The sequence below is a fragment of the Oncorhynchus gorbuscha genome, linkage group LG15 (genome assembly GCF_021184085.1).
Source record: "Oncorhynchus gorbuscha isolate QuinsamMale2020 ecotype Even-year linkage group LG15, OgorEven_v1.0, whole genome shotgun sequence".
Lineage (NCBI taxonomy): Eukaryota > Metazoa > Chordata > Actinopteri > Salmoniformes > Salmonidae > Oncorhynchus > Oncorhynchus gorbuscha.
In genome coordinates, this window is record NC_060187.1 from 28,123,254 (window position 1) to 28,136,639 (window position 13,386).

Here is a 13,386-nt window from a genome sequence, read left to right on the forward strand (position 1 = left end):
AGGTTCATGCATGCACACACACGACTCACCTTCTTAAAGGACTCGTGCGCACACACAACTCACCTTCTTAAAGGCCTTGTGCATGCGCACACACACACACACACACACACACACACACACACACACACACACACACACACACACACACACACACACACACACACACACACACACACACACACACACACACACACACACACACACACACACACACACACACACACACACACACACCTCACCTCACCTTCTTAAAGGCCTCGTGCATACACCGGTCCATAAACCGCTTACAGTTCTCATCTGCATCTGCCAGACCTGAGACAGAAAGTGAGCGGAGGAGAAAGAGAGAGACTGTAGTTATTGTCTGACAACTGGGTGCAAAATAATAAGGTGTGAAAAGCATTCAACAGGGACAACATGACACAAAACCCACACAATCACTCTCTCTTACCGTGTTTGGCTAAGCAGGTGGCTGCGACCAGACATTTGCCCAGTGACTCCTCTCTCTTGTAGGGGATGGACCAGTGGTCAGTGAACACTCTGCTCTCCAGTTCATACAGGTTAGTGGTGGGGAACTCCATACTGCCCCCAGAACAGTTCCCATTCTCATCATTATTCCTCTGAAACACAAACACTTTATAGTTCTACTGTACTTCTGATGCTTTATGACAGTGTCAACAGGATGATGGAGAGGAGGGTGTGTGTGTGTTCTGCCCATTCAGTAATGCATACCAATATATGATGGATGGAAGGAAAGAGAGAGAAGCGTCAGGTTTCAGCGCTCCTCCTCCATAGAAAGAAGTGGAGCGTTAAAGTCTGGATGGAGGGAGTCATGGAGATGAGCTTTTCTCTAAGACGCAAAGGTCAACAGGCAAACATTCCACGGTTGGGAAGCACCTACCAATCAGAAACCTCCGAACAGCACAGTCCAATCAGATACCTCTGAGGATAAGACAGTATGGACAACTGTTGACCTACCACTTACAGAATAACTGTGGCTTAAAAGGTGGCCAGTTTCCCAGACTGAGTCAACTCCAGGATCACTAAGCATGTTTATAGGAGAATCTCCATAGAATGATGTTTTAGTCTAGAAATAAACTCATCTGGGTTAATAGATAGAAAAACAGCTCCAGGTAGTAACTAGCTGCTGCTGATCCAATAGACAGTTAGCACTGTTTCCTGTCAGCATTAGGCATATTAACACAGTAATGATAACAGGACTAGTGTTGTTTTCCTGCATGAGGAGAAGGGGAGGACTGGAGCTCTGGGCTTCTCTCAGGGGGACAGGGTGTGGTGTCTGTGTCTTTCCGGTGTGTGTGTTTTTATGTGTGTGTGTGTTGAACAGGACAGCTAAGTAACTGAGCCCCTAGTATGTCTGGCATATGAGACTGCAGGGCTGTGTGTGTGTAGAGCTATAATTAGGATGGGAGCGCAGGGCCACAGACCAGTGACATGCATCCTAAGGCACAAACAGCAGAGACACATAACAAGAGGAGAGGATGGAGGAGAAATAATGGGATAGAGGGAGGGAGGGTGTCTGGTACAATGGTCTGAATGTGAAATATTATTTTAACCTGGATGGACACGTTTAATTTAAAAACAAAACAAGGCTGCTTTGATGTCACAGTGCACTGTTCCTGGAAAATGGGGTACATTTAAAAACATTTCGCAACACTGTGCCCTACTGAATGCAACCCCGTTGTCGTGTTTCTTCTTAGGGGCCGCTTGTCTTCAGCACCTCAACATCCCACTAAATCAACAACACCAGACACACCCTGGTGAGCTACGTCACCCTACACACCATTTCCCACAGCGATGAAGACATCTGACATGATCTACTGTGTGTAGCGAACAGAGACATACCCACCCGAACCCTAGAGAGATACACACCTGGTGGACGCTACACATTAGGCTTCCTCTCCACCTCGTCCTTCAACAATCCTCCCCTAGATTCATCTGTACTACAGTGGCTTCCTCTCCTCTCCTTCCTTTCAATAGTCTACTGAGCCTTTAACTCCTTCATTAGCACTTATCTGAGCGAACTGGAATAGTGAGAGCCAATACCATTCACCTTCATCAGTCCAGTTTGGAAATAAAATGATTTGCAAAACTGCATCTCCAGGTGTGCATTCTCTATGCACGGCATTTACGGAGTGAAAACAGACAACTGTTGACTTGCTGTTGAAGCACCCCCCCCCCCCCATCTATTCTGTACATGATTAACAGCTGTCCTCCAGCTGTCCTCCATCTGAGTTCATCACACGACAAGTGTGTCAAACAACCAATCAAATGAAGTCATAATTGATGAAACAGTGATATTGTATATGATACTGAATCAATGCACTAGATGCAAAACTCTAGTGATCCATTGAGATTCATAAATGCATGGTGATGTGTCGAATCAGCATGTATTTTGACTAGATAGCTGCTTATTGAACAGCACTTACATAGATAGCTAGTTGTCTTTGCAGGCATTGTAATGTTAATGTTTAGAAAATAGCTGCTTATTGAACAGCACTTACATAGATAGCTAGTTGTCTTTGCAGGCATTGTAATGTTAATGTTTAGAAAATAGCTGCTTATTGAACAGCACTTACATAGATAGCTAGTTGTCTTTGCAGGCATTGTAATGTTAATGTTTAGAAAATAGCTAGCGGGAAACACTTGATGCTAGCTGGTTAAGACTGCAGCTACGCTGGTGCTTTTCCAGAAGATACCGACCCTACGGTCTGAACATTGATGCTAGCTGGTTAAGACTGCAGCTACGCTGGTGCTTTTCCAGAAGATACCGACCCTACGGTCTGAACATTGATGCTAGCTGGTTAAGACTGCAGCTACGCTGGTGCTTTTCCAGAAGATACCGACCCTACGGTCTGAACATTGATGCTAGCTGGTTAAGACTGCAGCTACGCTGGTGCTTTTCCAGAAGATACCGACCCTACGGTCTGAACATTGATGCTAGCTGGTTAAGACTGCAGCTACGCTGGTGCTTTTCCTGAAGATACCGACCCTACGGTCTGAACATTGATGCTAGCTGGTTAAGACTGCAGCTACGCTGGTGCTTTTCCAGAAGATACCGACCCTACGGTCTGAACATTGATGCTAGCTGGTTAAGACTGCAGCTACGCTGGTGCTTTTCCTGAAGATACCGACCCTACGGTCTGAACATTGATGCTAGCTGGTTAAGACTGCAGCTACGCTGGTGCTTTTCCACAAGATACCGACCCTACGGTCTGAACATTGCCAAGCATCACTTGCGGTACGGTTTTGGAAGCATATGGACTTTACCTTTCATATCACGGAGAAATCATTTTCTAAAAACTAAAAAAGGTTCAATCGCGACACACTTTTATAGAGTTAGTATTTCCACACGGCCATATTTCCATGTTACAGACAGGAGACAGAGTGGACTACCTGCGCCAATTAGATACAGGGCCTTCAGAAAGTCTTTACACCCCCCAACTTTTTACACATTTTGTTGTGTTACAGCCTGAATTTAAAATGAATTGAATTGAGATATTTGGTCACTGGCCTACACCCAATAGCCCATAATATCAAAGTGGAGTTGTTTAATAAAATCTGAAAAGTTGAAATGTCTTGAGTCAACCCCTTTGTTATAACCTGCCTAAATAAGTTCAGATGAAAAACAATTGCTTAACATGTCACATAATAAGTTGTATGGACTCACTGTGCGTGCAATAAGTGTTTAATAACATTATTTTTGAATGACTACCTCATCTCTGTACCACAGATTCAACCACAAAGATCAGGGAGGTTTTCTAACGCCTCACAAAAAAAGAACACATATTGGTATGTGGGTAAAAAAAAGCAGACATTGAATTGAGCATGGTGAAGTTACTAATTACACTTTGGATGATGTATCAATACAAAGACGTCTTTCCTAGCTCAGTTGCCGGAGAGGAAAGAAACCGCTCAGGGATTACACAACAAGGCCAATGGTGACTTTAAAACAGTTAGTTTAATGACTGTAATATGAGAAAACTGAGGATGGATCAACAACATTGTAGTTACTCCACAATAGTAACCTAATGACAGAGTAAAAAGAAGGAAGCCTGTACAGAATAAAAATATTTAATTTATTCAACCTTTATTTAACTAGGAAAGTCAGTTAAGAACAAGTTCTTATTTACATTGACGGCCTACGAATTCTGTTTGCAATAAAGGCACTAAAGTAAAACTGTAGAAAATGTGGCAAAGATATCGACTTTTTGTCCTGAATACAAAGTGCTATGTTTGGGGCAAATCCAACAGAACACGTCACTGAGTACCACTCTTGGGTATGCTTTTCATCGGCAAGGACTAGGGAGTATATTTTAAGAATAAATGGAAACGGGCTAGGTCTAAGCACAGGCAAATTCCTGGAGGAAAACCTGGTTCACTCTGCTTTCCAACAGACACTAAAATTCCCCTTTCAGCAGGACAATAACCTAAAACACAAAGCCAAATATACACTGGAGTTGTTTACCAAGATGACATTGAATGTTCCTAAGTCGCCTAGTTACAGTTTAGACTTAAATAAAATTGAAAATCTACGGCAAGATTTTAAAATAGCTGTCTAGCAATGATCAACAACCAACTTGACAGAGCTTGAAAAATATTGTACAATCCAGGTGTGCAAAGCTCTTAAAGACTTACCCAGAAAGACTGATATCTGTAGTCGCTGCCAAAGGTCATTCTAACATGTATTGACTCAGGGGTTGTGAATACTTACGTAAATTTGATATTTCTGTATTTCATTTTCAATAAATTAGCAAACATTTCTAAAAACGTGTAGGAAAAAAAAAATATGAATACATTTGGAATTCAGGCTGTAACACAAGAAAATGTGGAATAAGTCAAGAGTATGAATACTTTCTGAAGGGCCTGTATCTGCATCTCTGAAACAAAAAGGAAGCCACAAACCTGTTGTCACTGAAATATACTGTTGACTGCAACTGTGTTAAAACGGGATAAAACAGTGCACAATAAGTGTGTATTTTCAAATCATTTTGATGTGATATGAAAGTAGAGGGATTTATGTCTCTAGAACCATAATAGAGAATCTATTCACGTTTAGATGGAGTATTTGTCTGTTTTGGCTTCCAGAGAAATATCCCCTTTAAACAGAACATGGTCTAAGGAGTAACACTAGGCTCCTTTAATTCAATATTGGGTTAATCCCATTCCTGCATTGAGGTAAGTTTCCAACCCATATCTTGCGCCAGCTCCACCGTGTCTAAAGGCCAATTTATGTTTTATCCTGCAATGCAGTCCGGTGACTCAATTGCGGAGCATCCAGAGACTTGCGAAGGCCAAAATGAGCTCAAAATGATGCCGTGCGCCTCCCAAATTTTGTAACAATGGGGGGGTTCTGTATAGCTCCGCATTGACATGATTGGTAGACGGTAGGTGGGGGCGGTATATCCTATATAACACAAACTCACTTCCTTGACAGCAAACATGGAGAACTTTGACAACAGGATATCATAACAAGTTCACAAATAACAAGAGATCTTTATGATACCTCATGTAGGGATTTTAAAGACATGAAAACGAGTGAACTCCTGGAAAGAGATCGGGAGGTAATGGGAATAGTTGCGGTAAAGAGGTCAATGGAATGTAGACCGTGAGGGTAGAACATTTACCAAATCTGATCTAACAAAGTGGATATTTGTCAAATTCGTCATGATTGATGCATTGTAACAGGCCCACAATATGATCACTAAATTCTGATTTGGATATATTTGGCTGTTATCACTGCATAACATTTAGAAGTTGCCTCTTTTCAGGTTTAGAAAAAGTGACTGCTAAATGCTGACTCCCATTTGTATAAGCTGGTAGCATAGCTAGCATACATTAAATCGGTCAAAGTAGTTTTTATCTGTAATGCAGTTGATTGCTGACATGAACATGTATTGAGGTTGACATCCATACAAGCATTATATTCTGATGTTTACCTCGACAGTGTGAAATACACATAAATAATAGCCTAAATGTAGGCTAATTTTCCTGGTGGGGCAATGGGGAGACTTGGGATGGAGAGGCAGGTGGGAAAACAGTGCTATCTTGGCTGAGCTCCTATTTTAACCACCGGGAAAGGGACTCCAACATCCCAGAAGGGGTAAGGTCTTGTCTTTTCATCTAGCCAGTTGCTTGTAATTAGCTGGATGGTTGTAGAGATTAGCCCTGAATCACTACGAGTGGTGCGGTGCAGACCAATGTATTGGATGTGTATGACAGCTCCCCGTAGCGCAAGAAGTATGACTGCTCTGACTTCTGTGGAGGACCCATCACAGTAAATGCTGTACCAATCAAATGTATTTCTAAAGCACTTTTTACATTAGCAGATGTCATAAAATGCTGTACAGAAACACAGCCTAAAACCCTAAACACCAAGCAATGCAGATGTAGAAGCACGGTGGCTAGGAAAACTCCCTAGAAAGGCAGGACCCTAGGAAGAAACCTAGAGGAATCAGGCTATGAGGGGTGGCCAGTCCTCTTCTGGCTGTGCCGGGTGGAGATGGTACATGGCCATTGTATGGCCACTGCAGACATGGGATAAACCACGCATTTAAAGCGTAAAATACAACGTTTTAAATACTTTGCAGATATGAATCAGTCAATCATAACATCAGTCAAAAATATTTATTTTATGCTTTAAAACAAACTTTATAAGAGGTTTAAAAAAATAGGTTTGATTTTACTCAAACTTCCATGATATACAGGCATTGTTGTTAATATAATTGTGTGTGGCAAATGGTTTATTTGCATATGGGCCTACTTGTAGCTCTGATTGGCTATGATGCACCGGTCTGCAGAAACTCTGGTCCTGGACAAGACAGATGTTTTTATTAGGTTTTATTTATTTATTAATTCATTGTACAAATGCACAGCCGCATTCACATTCTATATTGCTATAGAATTTTCACAAACGTTCTATGAATTTATGAACACTTAGATATGGTCATTTTCAAGTTCTCACATGTCAGATTTTTTTATGTAAAAAAAGGAGGTCATATTCTTCCGGGGGGGGGGTTATATTAACATATAGTATGAGATTTAATGTTGCTAAAACGCTGTCCGTTCCACTTTAATGTAACCATGACTGTGTTCCAACACCAGTGCAACTCATTGTAAACTAGCGTAAAGGTAGGGTCGGTATCTTCTGGCAAGCTGATGTTCAGACATTTAAACGTGTGGTTCTGACGGGTGTGTGAGACATCAAGTTGTCAGTGAACTACAAACCATTTAAAGAGCTTTGATTATAAAATGTTTAGCACAAAATGGCCATATCAGGTTAGCCACAGGCGGTTGCGAAATCGCACCGTCTCACTCCACTAGTACAGCTATATATCCAGCTTGCGTAGCTCCATTACAATCTGCTCAGCTGTATGCAGACGTGCATTTTCCCAAGAGTGCGGAGATCACCACATTCACTCTCTGCAGACCTTTATCGGCAACTATTGCAAAACACTAACTACTTGTTTAAAGTAAACTAACCCGCTGGTTCGCGCAACGACCATATCCCCTCCCCCAAGCGTTGGACTAGCTAGCTACATACAGTAACCAACAAGCTAGGCAAATCTACGTTCCTGATGTTGGCTAGTGCACCCATTTTCAATATTGATCATCAAAGTACTGAATTTGCAACTCAGCTAGCCGAGGTCTGTCGAATTTTGTAGCCCGAGATTGAGAAATTACGTCCCGCATGCCGCGGGTTTTCCCTCCCTATTTTGACAGCAGGGCACGAGTATAGCGCGCTATGGAATGCTATGAGCGAGCCCTTTCTCCCCATTTAGCCGGCATCGCTAGCTAGTAGCTTTGATGCTAACTAGCTTGGTGTTCTCGCTAACTAACGTAGCCAGCGAGCTACCATCCTCAGCCTTACCTCGCTCTCCACCACATCGTGGTAAGCGGGGGGTGGGTCGAACCCTCCAGTCCCAGTCCGCCCGGTGGTCTCCCCGTCTCCGCATGGGCCCGGGGCAGGGCCACTCTCCATCGGCTCATATCCATACCCAAGCCCGGGGCTTTCGTTGGTCAGGAGCGCCACAGCCTCGTTGATGTCGTTTTTCGCCAGGCGTAGCGCCTTGCGTATAGCCACAGGATCTGGGAAACCCATGCAGAGGAGGGTCGTCATGTGTTGCTCCTCTTCTGTCTCCATAGTTAGGTTGTGTGCGTCTCAGGCTAGCTAGAAACGGGGTGTAAAACAGCACAGCCCTGTAACCGTGCACGGCGCCATGTTTACAGTCACACACAGGCTGTCACGATGGTTCACTGGACGCTTCCTGTGTAGAGCGTCACCACCCTGACCCACCCATTACAAGACCAGAGGACAGAGGAGCCCTCTTTCCCCCTTTTTAGCCCAAAACATATAACGTAAGGTTGACTAACTCTGCAAACACTTGTCAAACTAACATGATTCACACCGATTCGAAGTGTTACTAATGCAAAATGACTACAGGCAAAACAGCATGGAAAGCTCGAGCTCACTAACGTTACACTCGAACAATCTGAAAACAATAGAATATAAAACTATCAATCAATATGAATAGGAACACTATAGCTACATTCATCATGGTATTATTGTTTGTGTGGTGGTAAAGCACCTGTCAAGGAAAAGGGTGTGGCTCGAATTTGGAATTGTAGGGGGAGGAAAAGAATCAATGTCACGTGAAGCTCTGTATCATGTGACTGTAGTAGATGCAAAATGGCGGCCACGGGAGAGGAGGCTGCTGAGATGGACTGCATCTCAAGAGTTTCCTTGGCCCATCCCACCGTCCTCAGCCTGGGAGGGAGCTCAGACCCCCGGGGAGAGCCTGCCTCTGAGGGCCAGGAGGTTGTGACTGCGGCGCCCAAGAAGCCCATCAACAGCAGTGAGTGGTGCTTGCAAGCTAGCCCTTGTTCATGACTCTCAGTTCCATTACACATACGTAACTGGATTTAGGGGTCTTCGCTAAGAGCACATACGCTCGTTCGGAATTGTGTTTTTGCATTTACTTTTTGATGTGATATGAAAGGGATTTATGTTTCGAGAAGCGTACTACAATTTAATTGATTCACGTTTAAAGATTGAGTTGGCTGTTTTGGCTTCAAGAGCAAATTTGCCCTCAAATGGACGAAAAGACCAGTCCTAACTGCAAGTTGATGCGCTGTTTTAGTCATTGAAAGGAAGATTAGCAATTTAGCTATCTAACTATTTTATAGTTCTGTTACCATTGATCTCTATGCTGAGATGAATTTGGTGTTAGTATCAACACATTAGAATGCAGTAGCCCTACTAAGGGAGTGGCAAATTCATCCTTCCTCCTTGGAGAACTTAGAGACCTGTTAGTTCAAATCTGAGGGAGTTGCCAGCAACATCAGGAGGTGGGATGTTTCTCAGAAATGAAAATGGTGTAACTACTATATGTCTGTGTGTAGGTGACGGTGGGGTGGAGACTGCAGAGGAGGCCGTAGAGCCAGCAGAGCCAGACATCAATGAACTCTGTACAGACATGTTCGATAAGATGGCTGTCTTCCTACAAGGAGAACTCACTGGTCTGAATATCTGTCTGGTCTGAATATCTGTCTGTCTCCATTTGTTGTCTATACAGGCCTATATAGTCACATACTATATACTGTCTTATCTTCAGGATAACAACAACTGTCATAAGAATCTCCTGTTGTGGAGAAAATGTCATTCTCATGCTCCCCTGTTTTCCTATTCCTAGGCACCTGTGAGGACTACCATCTACTGGAGAACATGAACAAGCTGACAAGTCTGAAGTACATGGAGATGAAAGACATCAGCATCAACATCAGCAGGAACCTGCAGGACCTCAACCATAAGTGTATGTTTATTAGTCCTTCGGATGTGACAGGGGCGAAATTCTCGTAGGTCTTTACGAAAAAAGTATAACCTTAATTTAGCTGACTTTTTAAAAATGGTATTGTGTGTGTTGCAGATGCCAGCCTGCAGCCCTACTTAGACCAGATAAATCAAATAGAGGAACAAGTGTCTTCTCTGGAGCAGGCTGCTTACAAACTGGACACCTACTCAAAGAAGCTGGGTAACACACACACACATGGCTGTGGAGAGACAGGCCATATCGTCATATTGCAGGTCTATATTTATACCAGGGCTGTAAGGGGAGAAGAGACTACTGAGTTCCAGTGGGTAACCTTCACCAGACTGACTGAAGTGGTCGATAGAAATAAATATCTGTATTTTCATTCTGAGTTTCTAGGACATCTTTATTAGTCTCTATTGCAGATGTATTAATAATAGCCATGATCCAGTGTTCAGCTCAACATTAATGTTAGGGATTTGATTTAGGACAGCCTGAGAGCACCCTCTGCTATTTGAGTTTACCCCTCCACCCTGAGCTCCAACAGCAGAGAGCGCTAGCACACTGTCCCAAATGAACAGCTAAAAATACACTTCTCCTGTGTGTGACTAACTGCAGGAAGGTGAGTGAGTTCATCTCTTTTTCTGTCTCTGCAGAGGCCAAGTTCAAAAAACTGGAGAAGCGATGAGGATTATGGAAGGAGGAAGAGGGGTTACTGGTCCTCCTTCACCCAAGCTGTAGACCAAACCTAACATATACGATCTGAGGAAGCAGACCCACACCTCTACATCAGCCTGATATAGAGGAATTGGGGTAGCCTGGGGTTGGTCGGAGGAATATCCCAGATGTTACACCTAGCATTATCATTTAAGTTGCATCTTAATACCAGGTGTAGATGGCGCTTTGGGTAGTTTGTGTCCATATTCCTGTTAACATTCCAGGTCACTGTCAGTCCTGTCAAAATTGCTATTCACTTCCTGGATTTACTGAGTTTATCCTGAATTGTCCCCTGCTGGGTGCACACTACTGTAGAATCACCACCCTCCTAACCTAGAAGTTAGTTACACAGATGACAACCAAATTCACTTTGACTGAAGGACATTAGCTTCTTTAAATGTTTTCCTGTGCTGCTGGCATCACCGAATTACTGAATTAACATGACAAAATTACCTTTATGCTTTGTGTGAATACTACTGTCTCTTAAGATCGTCATACATGTGATTGTAGCTTGTGTAAAATGTATCATTTAAAAACATTAACTTTGAACTGAGAAATTTTTTTTTCTACTGTTATTGACTTGTTAATTGTTTATTCCATGTGTAACTCTGTGTTGTCTGTTCACACTGCTATGCTTTTATCTTGGCCAGGTCGCAGTTGCAAATGAGAACTTGTTCTCAACTAGCCTACCTGGTTAAATAAAGGTGAAAAAAAAAAAAATACATTTATCAAAGAAACTGTCATTTCACCAGCAGATGGCAGCTGTACTCCATGTTCATACTGCAATCCTGTGTGTGTGTGTTTGTAAGATTCGGGGTACATTTTATTAATCAGAGACAGTGTGATCTCCCAGAGAACATTATTGAGTTAGGGTTAGGGTTACTGGTCCTCCTTCACCCAAACCCTAACCATCCACACACACAGACTACCACTGTAACCTAACCAACCAAACCCACTCAGAACCCATCTAGAGCCCTAAACAACTACAGAAAGAAAAAATATATTTGTCACATGCTTTGTAAAAGTGTACACTCACAGTGAAACGCTTTCAGGTTCTCAACAATGCAGAGAAAGATAAAAGTAATAATAAATACACAATAAGTAATGATAACTTGGCTACATACACTGGGTACCAGTAGCGAGTCGATGTGCGGAGGTACAAGGTAGATATGTACATAACAGTGCCTTCAGAAAGTATTCCTATCCCTTGACATATTCCACATTTTGTTGTGTTACAGCCAGAATTCAAAATGGATTTAAATCAAAACAATTATGGTCAGACAGCCTTAGACTGACATCACCATTTTAAAGGTCTTCAGTTGATATTATCTAAAATGCTTAAAGTGGGGTTTATGTACCGTGCACTAGTCCATTGCCATGCATAGCTACCTACCAGTGTAGCTGTTCCTACCCTTAATTGTTTTCTACTGAGTCGGTTGTTCAGGTTTAAGGCAGGTGTGCTGCGTTAGATAATTAGCGTGTCGTACTCATGCCATGGAGGGCCGGCCAGATGGCAGCTGGTTTTCGCTCCTCCCTTGTACTTCATTGATGAATTGAGGTCACTAATTAGTAAGGAACTCCCCTCACCTGGTTGTCTAGGGCTTAATTGAATGAAAAAACCCAAAACCTGCAGACACTAGGCCCTCCATGGAATGAGTTTTACACCCCTGTATTAGATGTGGCACTGTCTTGTAAACGACGAAATGTGGTCATTTAAACTAATGAATGCAAATCACTTCAATCATAGTTTCTATCGTCTTACCTGGTCTAATTAACAAAGTAAAGTCGTTGTCATTCTCATCGGTTAGTACGTGTGGGCGGAGTTTAGGTGTATCGCGATAAATGCTTTCCTTTTCTCTTCGCTTGAACATCAATTTACCTTGTGCGCCATAGCAGTCTGTTGCATCATGTACGTACAGGCAGTTGATTTAGGATGTTGTAGACTCTCTTTCCTTCCACTAAGGGGACAGTTGGACTCTGTTTAAAACAGGATAAACGGGTCGTCCCAATATATGTTTTAGTATTTAGGCCTAGTATTAGCTGCAGTAGCAACTCTATTGAGGGGCTGAGCTTTAGACTTGCCATCTTCTGTCATTTGTGTGAGTTTTCATATTCTTAATGTTGCTGTTATTGACAACTGTTTGAGACAAGCCATGTATCCTGAAATCCTGCATCTGTAATATATTAAAGTATTACTTTGTATCCTCCCCATTTCCACCTATCACCTCCCTTGGCAACTCTGGGTCTACTATTCTACACAATACTGGACACGTTTTTATAACATTTTATTGAAAATGACATTTACAAAAGTATTTATTGAGCCAATACTTTGTAGAAGCACTTCTGGCAGCTTCTATGTGCATTTTTATTTATTTAACTAGGTAAGTCAGTAAAGAACAAATTCTTATTAACAATGACGGCCTCTCCGGCCAAACCCTAACCACGCTGGGCCAATTGTACACCACCCTATGGGAATCACAGCCACTTGTGATACAGCCTGGAATCAAACCAGAGTCTGTAGTAACAACTGTAGCACTGAGATGCAGTGCCTTAGACTGCTGCACCACTCGAGAGCTTTGCTAATCTGGATTTCCTTGTAGATTTTCTCAGGTTCTGTTAAATTTGATTGGGGAGCGGTGGTGAAAAGCAATCTACAAGTCTTTCCACAGATTTTCACTGAAATATGTTCTTGTTCTGAAGACATTCCAGTATTGCTTTGGCTGTATGCTTGGGGTCATTGTCCTGTTGGAATCTAAATCTTCGCCAAAGTCGTTTCCACTCTGAAGCAGGTTTTCATGAAGGATTTGCTTGTGTTTGGCTCCATTCATCCTTCCCAGTTTCCCAG

The 13,386-nt window shown here is 42.6% G+C and overlaps 2 protein-coding genes across 7 annotated transcripts in view; one reads left to right on the forward strand and one right to left on the reverse strand.

Moving 5' to 3' along the window:
- Window positions 1-8,572, reverse strand: part of LOC123996852 (ubiquitin carboxyl-terminal hydrolase 24-like) — a 42,075-nt gene extending 33,503 nt beyond the window's left edge. For 4 of the 6 annotated variants that reach the window (XM_046300631.1, XM_046300630.1, XM_046300628.1 and 1 more), the window contains exons 1-3: window positions 7,886-8,570; window positions 449-617; window positions 245-312 (exon numbers count right to left, since the gene is read on the reverse strand). In XM_046300631.1, coding sequence (XP_046156587.1) covers window positions 245-312; window positions 449-617; window positions 7,886-8,158 — 510 coding nt within the window. In that variant the 5' untranslated portion in view covers window positions 8,159-8,570. Of the gene's footprint in view, window positions 1-244; window positions 313-448; window positions 618-7,885 lie in introns of all 6 variants that reach the window. The other 2 variants (XR_006832045.1, XM_046300629.1) reach the window with 2 other exon arrangements.
- A 122-nt stretch (window positions 8,573-8,694) lies between these two features.
- LOC123996854 (biogenesis of lysosome-related organelles complex-1 subunit 2-like) lies at window positions 8,695-11,217 on the forward strand. Its single transcript, XM_046300632.1, has 5 exons — window positions 8,695-8,870; window positions 9,418-9,534; window positions 9,708-9,827; window positions 9,942-10,046; window positions 10,481-11,217. The coding sequence occupies exons 1-5, from the start codon at window positions 8,705-8,707 to the stop codon at window positions 10,510-10,512; spliced, it is 540 nt and encodes a 179-aa protein (XP_046156588.1). The 5' UTR covers window positions 8,695-8,704; the 3' UTR covers window positions 10,513-11,217.
- Window positions 11,218-13,386: the final 2,169 nt, after the last annotated feature.

Excerpts from the sequence above, each read along its gene's own strand:
- LOC123996854 (XM_046300632.1), top strand. The coding sequence starts at position 8,705 with ATGGCGGCCACGGGAGAGGAGGCTGCTGAGATGGACTGCATCTCAAGA. Across the intron at positions 9,535-9,707 it reads CCTACAAGGAGAACTCACTG|GCACCTGTGAGGACTACCAT; the intron begins GTCTGAATATCT and ends TCCTATTCCTAG. Across the intron at positions 9,828-9,941 it reads GCAGGACCTCAACCATAAGT|ATGCCAGCCTGCAGCCCTAC; the intron begins GTATGTTTATTA and ends TGTGTGTTGCAG.